We start from the raw sequence: 6,906 nt of genomic DNA on the forward strand, positions 1-6,906 counted from the left end.
AAGAGAAGCGTGACCCAGGCTTAACCGTTTCAAAATAATTTACTTAGTGTCATGAGTTTTAAAACATAATTGCATGTTTTTGAGGATTGTATCACAAGGAAGGTTTCCTTTGGACTGTACTTTAACAACTCATTTCACATACCTATCCATGCAATCAAATACTCATCATAATCACACAAGATCTAACACTACTCATCACCCATGTGCGTAAGGGAAATATAAACACATACCTAAGGTAAACAATATAAGGTAATATAAGGAAATGTAGATCTAGTTATTCATAAAAGTAACATAAAATACATAAATCATTTCTTAAGTTTAAAATCAATTAAGATATCCCTAACACAAAATCTAAAACATTTATTTTGGTTTCGACAAAATTCTTTATACAAAATACTACAAAACAGAGAGTACACAAAAAAAAGACAGTACAATATGTCATCAAAACTGTACACATCCGTGATCTCACAATAGACAGAGCTGGAACCTGATACTGCTGTGTTGATTATGTATAAAAGGGGAAGCGTCGACGCGTTTCGATGGACTAGCTTATTAAACCATCTTTCTCAAGACTGTATATACGGCACTCAAGCAGGCTCGTTTTGACGGAACATTTAAAAACAACCTTATGGTTGATGGGGAAGGTAGATGAAGAGGTTAAAGGGGCATCCTCTTTCAGTGGCTTGAAATTTGTATAAAATACGGGGTTATAGCCTCCGTCTTCACGGATTGTACCCTCACTCGAATTTGAGGATGTTTGTTTATATGCGCCCTGTAGGGCAATGCTGTTTTATGCATATGCAAAGTCTCATAAACTCCTGTAATGCGTAACTCTCGCGTGTCTTTTTTTTTTGTTAAAAACTCCAGAGTGGGGCCTGCAGCCTCCCCTCACTTGATGTTTGAAGTCCCACTGCTAAATCTCAACAACCCTTCACAGATAGGGTTTGTTCGTCAGCGTGTAATGGCGTCACGTATCTCCTCTGGTTCGTGTGCTCGGTCGGGTTGTCGAGATTTAGCAGTGGGACTTCAAACATCAAGTGAGGGGAGGCAACAGGCTCCACTCTGGAGCTAAAGACACACGAGAGTTACGTGTTACAGGAGTTTATGAGACCTTGCACATGCATAAAACAGCATTGCCCTACACGGCACATATAAACAGAAACATCCTCAAATTCGAGTGAGGGTACAATCAAAGAAGACGGAGGCTATAAACCCGTATTTTATAAAAATGTCAAGCCACTGAAAGAGGATGTCCCTTTAACCTCTTCATCTCCCTTCCCCATCAACCATAAGGTTGTTTTTAAATGTTCCGGTCAAAACGAGTCTGCTTAAGAGCCGTATATACAGTCTTGAGAAAGATGTTTAATAAGCTAGTCCATCGAAAGGCCTTGACTCTTCCCCTTTTATACATATTCCGTGAAGAGGCTGAAACCATATATTACGTATCAACACAGCAGTATCAGGTTCCAGCTCTGTCTATTGTGAGATCACGGATGTGACATATTGTACTGTTTTTTTGTGTACTCTCTGTTGTGTAGTATTTTGTGTAAAGAATTTTGTCGAAACCAAAAATCTTTTTTTAGATTTTGTGTTAGGGATATTTGAATTGATTTTTAACTTAAGAAATGATTTATGTATTTTTTGGTACTTTTATGAATAAATAGATCTACATTTCCTTATATATCACCTTGTATTATTTACCTTGGGTATGTGTTTATATTTCCCTTACGCACATGGGTGATGAGTAGTGTTAGATCCTGTGTGATTATGATGAGTATTTGATTGCATGGATAGGTATGGGAAATTAGTTGTTAAAGTGCAATCCAAAGGAAACCTTCCTTGTGATACAGTTGTAGTAAACCCTATTCCTTTGGGAATAGGGGTTCCTCTCATACATGTTTTTGAGGATTTACATCACATTCGGCAATTGTATAAAGACATGTAACTCATGGCAGTGATGTGCCCCATTCTGAAACATAGTTTGCATACAGTCCTAAATGATATTTTAGTACTCAGTGCTTTCCCTGTCTAATTGTTTGATTCACCCCCTTAATTAAACGGTGCACGTTCTGTAGGATAAATTAACTTATTTAAATGTAATCACTTGATTCCCGAAAAGTACTTTACTTGTGTTGTTCGTATGTTTTGCTGTTTGTCTTTTCATCCAGTCCATTTTTCTCCTGTGTTAACTTTCAGGTTCCCCTTATTATTATAGTGCCACATCCAGGGGCTCAGCACCTCCCACTGCTGCCACTGCCTATGACCGCCACTAGTTACCATGGAAATCACATGAAGCTGCAGGGCGACAGCTTAGGCCTCCATATTGTACCCGTCTGACCAACCTCTTCCATACCTGTGGGATGAAGATTGCTCCACACCTCACCAGCCTGCAGCCCTCCCCGTCAACACCCGAAGTACCCAAATACACTACAGGCGGAGCCTAACCCATCCCAATCTGCCACATCTCCATAGGATTCATATGTGGTGTGAAGAGCGGACATCAGGCCAGTTTGTCCTGCTAATGCTGGCACTCCCAACGCAGCACCAAGAGAAAACCGAGTTTCGGCACCTTCTTCCAAATGAATAAAGGCATCCTACAAACTCCAAAGACAATAACAATTAATCAAAGCAGAACAGATAATCAACTTGCACATTTTATGGAAAGGACCATTTATTTATAGGGAGGAGGAAGAAGATGCACATGGAGTCATTGCTTTTTTTAATTTTCTTAAATGGCAATTCAGGCGCAAATAATCCCGTAAAATAACAAATTATGTTTCGGTAACTGGAAGAGGATCACATGGGATAAGAAACGCAGATTTCTTTAAAGTTCTAGTCAGTTTCCGGAAGTCTCTCTGTACATTCCTTTTGAGCCATTACCATTTTCGGTCAACCGTCTCCCAAACCGAATCTTCATCCTTTAACTTGAAGAGCGCATCACGGCACACCACCGTCACCCAGGTTGAAGGGGGCGATGTCTCGTGCAACACAATCAGCTACAAGAACAAGACAGGGAGACATGTCAATGTCAATCAACAGAGAAACAGAAAATGAAAATAAGAATATATAAATATATAAATATATATAAATATACCCAATTTATATGCTTTATCATGAAGCTCTGTGAAAATAATACAACAAACCAATTTTCTAAAAAAAGGAAAAGAAACCAACAAATTGAAGACAATTATTGTAATGTTTGCCTCCTACACTTTCTTCTTATGTTTTTTCTCCAATTTTGCACTATTGTTTGATTGTTGAGGACAAGGCAGCACTCATTGCTGATCCAGCAGTGTGGAATTATAACTATTGGTAAACGTCTGCGCCAACCACAAAACAGCATCAAAAAATGAAAGCTAGCTCGTATGTCCTGTTGTATAATTGGTTTTTTATTGCATTTTAAAAACACAAATACAACACTTAGAAAACTGGCACTTAATGATCCTGAGGGTTAATAAGACACCTTACTAATTGTGTTAGTGGCGGAGATGGAGAGGACATTTATTTGAAGTCTTTTTGCATCTTCATCACATTCAGTGTTTTATGCCCGTATGGCTTCGCTATTTCTTTATTAGCTGCTTTGTTTATTAATACTGGGTTCTCCACAGACTGTGTAGACTTCAGCAAGCGTTGCTGTGAGGGTAGTTGCGCCATGGTTGCATAAAGCAGATGTGGCAAATGCAACAAAGGTGGATCCTGCAGAACTAGACTCTGCCCATTGGAGCAAAGCATATTTTCTGGACTTGTTGGGAGCATGGAATAACACATAAAGCATACATAGTTGAGAAGATGCTGAGTCAGTGTCTCGAGCTTCACCGTCCAGGTCAGTGGATAATGAGCAAAGTCTGGGCGGCATTAATTGAATTAAATGCATACCACTGACATCTGTGTTGACCTACATGTTGTTGACTTGAATCCAGGCAACGCTAATCCGGCTTTTTCATCCTCCGCAGGGAGATAAATTGATTATCATTAAATTGGGTGATAGATCCACCTGTTATTTACAGTGCCAAGAGAAGGAAAACTATTGTAAGAAGCTATGCGTGGAAAAGCTTGTTATTGTTAGAAGCTGGCTCATCTATAGTTCTAGACAGAGAAAAAAAACCAATGACAACCACTTAGTGTCATGTAACCGTTGCCTCATGTCTACAGTTGACCATCCATCCAGGCACTGATCATGATGTGAGTCAACCCCATTTTCACTGGTTACTGTCAATAATATTGACAAGAAACGTGGGCATCCTTCACATCTGCACATAACAACGCAAGTGTGTGAGGTGGCAGTGCAGAAGGAGTTGGCGCATGTGTAAAAAGAGAAGGATCTACATAGTAAGAGATGGGCATATAGGGGGCATGGCCAGTACTGACATATTAACTGTATTTATAGGATTTCTACTCACTTTTCAGACAATTCATTAAATAGCAACACTGAATTCTAGTTGACTGCCTATTGGAAACTCAGGAGTAAGCCATGCTTACTCAAGGAAAAATGTTTTTTAATCAGACCATGTGTTCTTAGTAGCAGATATATTTATAATGTGTTGGATAAACCTTGAAACAAAATGACAGAATTATTCAGGTGCAAACCCTTTGAGGTGTGCCACACGAAACATTTCACTAATTCCGGAATGTCTGTGAAAAAAGGTGAGTGTAGTTACTTCTTTGCCTCAAACAAAGCAGTTTACAGTTTTTATTTTTAAGCCTGCACAAAAAGCAGCTGCCACCTTCCCAAAAAACACCAAAAAAGGCAACAATTCATCAGTACTTTACCTTCCCAGCCTGTTCTGCGAATGCATTTACTGCATTTGCCAAAGTCTTCCTTGTTTATGTGGTTTAAGGTTACTCTACATAACCCAATATTATTGCTGATTAAACTACCTGACATTTTAAGTCCTCAAACAGCATATCTATTCCAAATCCCATCTACTAACATATAAATTCCATTTGACTGGTCCGCGCAGGAAATTCAAATGTGATAAATTATTTATTGTAACGTTATTTGCAAACAAAATCCCCACAGCCATTGCTGCTTTATGACAAATATGTGTAATGTGAAGGAAAAATCTCTTGTATATAAATCCATCTCCATGTTTGTCATGCTGTCCTCTTCTTATAGGTAAAGGAAACTCACTCTATGTTGCAAATTTCCTTGTGTTCCCTGAAAAGAAATTCTTTACATTATTTAAAATAAAATACAGCATGATTACAAAAAACCCACTGAATTGCCAAAGTCAATAGGGTTTGCACACTGCAGCTTTTCTTTGCCTGTTTTTAACAATAGATGGTTTAAGGGGAAAATTGCTATGCAAAACATTCATACAAGATGGTGACAGTCTTTTCAATGGCGTTATTGTTTTACCTTTCTTTCCTGTCCTTCTCTCCATCTTTTTATATCACTGTGCTCTTTTTTTATATTGGATCAAGCAAAAAAATCCCATTTTCTTTCTTAAGAAAAAATGTTTGAACTACAACACAAAAAAAGCCTAAAAACAAAAGCTATGTAATATTTGCTTGCTAGTATGAATGACATTCACAGTGTTTTATAACCTTTGACCTGAACCCGGGGGTTTGGTCCCTAAGTCTATCACAATTGTGTTCCCCATTTTGCATTCATTTGTGAGGTAAACGCCACTTTGGGGTTGGTATGGAGGTACTTCAGGAGATGTGGGGGGAGGACCACACCAAGGACACCTCCAATAAAGTGATTGGTTTTGTGACCGTTAAATGTTTTTAGTGGCAAAGAACCACCTGGTTCTATTGTGGACAAATCTGCATGCTTTCTCACACTTGCTTACCCAATGGACAGTGACCAAATATGAAAAATAAAAGGCTTCAGAAATAAACATAAGCTGGATGAGAGAATACCTGGAAACATAGAAAAGGAAAAAAAATGAACTCCTGCATCAGAAAAAAAAGTTCACCTTTTTAACTGAAGAATTTCATTTTGATGAAAACACATGAAAAACAATCAGATGCCCTTTTGACCTTCGGAAAGGTAGACTGAAGGAACGGAATAAGAGGCGCTGGTATTGTAGCTCGACACTGGACCACCTTGCTGGGACAGAGAAGAATTTGTACAGTAACTGTACAGAATGAACCCGGAAACGGAAATGGTTTCCTTGAACAACTCTTGGCGTTTCCATGACTGAAGTGCCGATTCTGAACGAATCAAAGAGAGACAGTGACTTATCACAGGAATCGGGACACATGCAAATGTATTTATATAAATATCTTTATCTATACAGACAAATATAGGTACAGATATGCACAAATGAAGCAACCACAGACTACGACACAGACAGAAGGGGCCATCTCTGGCTTAGGATGACATGTTTCTCCTCTAACATGCAATCTGATGGTCTTTGGCTGAAGCCGCCCAGCTTTGATCATTGCTTCAGTTCTGTTTGATTCTTTTTCTTTGTGCACCTGAGAAATAAACAATTTTTGTATGTCACTCTGAAGGCTCATGGTATTGTTACTATCTCTGTTCAGTTATCTCGTTAATTTAGTTATGGGCGTTAAATTGAACAAATTATGTGGCTGGTTCGAAGTTCCTGGCCTACAGTTTATATCCTTGATGCAGTGGAGCATTGTGTGAAAAATTGATGCTGGAAGGATAAAAATTGTGGAGTGCCAGATTAAAAAAGGCACTGTCAATGGTGTTAAACCCTTTGCTCGTACTAAAATGCCTGTCCAGTACTCATCCTTGTGCTTTGGTGCAACTGCGAGCCAGCAGTGTCAAATATGGGATTTGTACTCAAGATACACTCTCCAGTACAAATTTCAACATGTGTATACAAAAGTATCATGTAAGATGTATGATTTTGTGGAAATGCTTGGCATAGATATATCACAAAATATAAAGTGTGCCTTCTTTTTTTGTGCCTTGTTTCACTTGGCATGAGG

At 38.7% G+C, this 6,906-nt stretch overlaps 1 protein-coding gene across 8 annotated transcripts in view; it reads left to right on the plus strand.

Annotated features, from left to right (window-relative positions):
- The window catches only part of PAX2 (paired box 2), a 133,383-nt gene extending 126,959 nt beyond the window's left edge, over nucleotides 1-6,424 (plus strand). For 5 of the 8 annotated variants that reach the window (XM_085603893.1, XM_085603896.1, XM_085603897.1 and 2 more), the window contains one exon: nucleotides 2,216-6,424. In XM_085603893.1, the coding sequence (XP_085460019.1) occupies nucleotides 2,216-2,337 (122 nt within the window). In that variant the 3' untranslated portion in view covers nucleotides 2,338-6,424. Of the gene's footprint in view, nucleotides 1-2,196 lie in introns of all 8 variants that reach the window. The other 3 variants (XM_085603898.1, XM_085603901.1, XM_085603902.1) reach the window with 1 other exon arrangement.
- Nucleotides 6,425-6,906: the final 482 nt, after the last annotated feature.

This window comes from Triturus cristatus, chromosome 1_2, assembly GCF_964204655.1.
Source record: "Triturus cristatus chromosome 1_2, aTriCri1.1, whole genome shotgun sequence".
Lineage (NCBI taxonomy): Eukaryota > Metazoa > Chordata > Amphibia > Caudata > Salamandridae > Triturus > Triturus cristatus.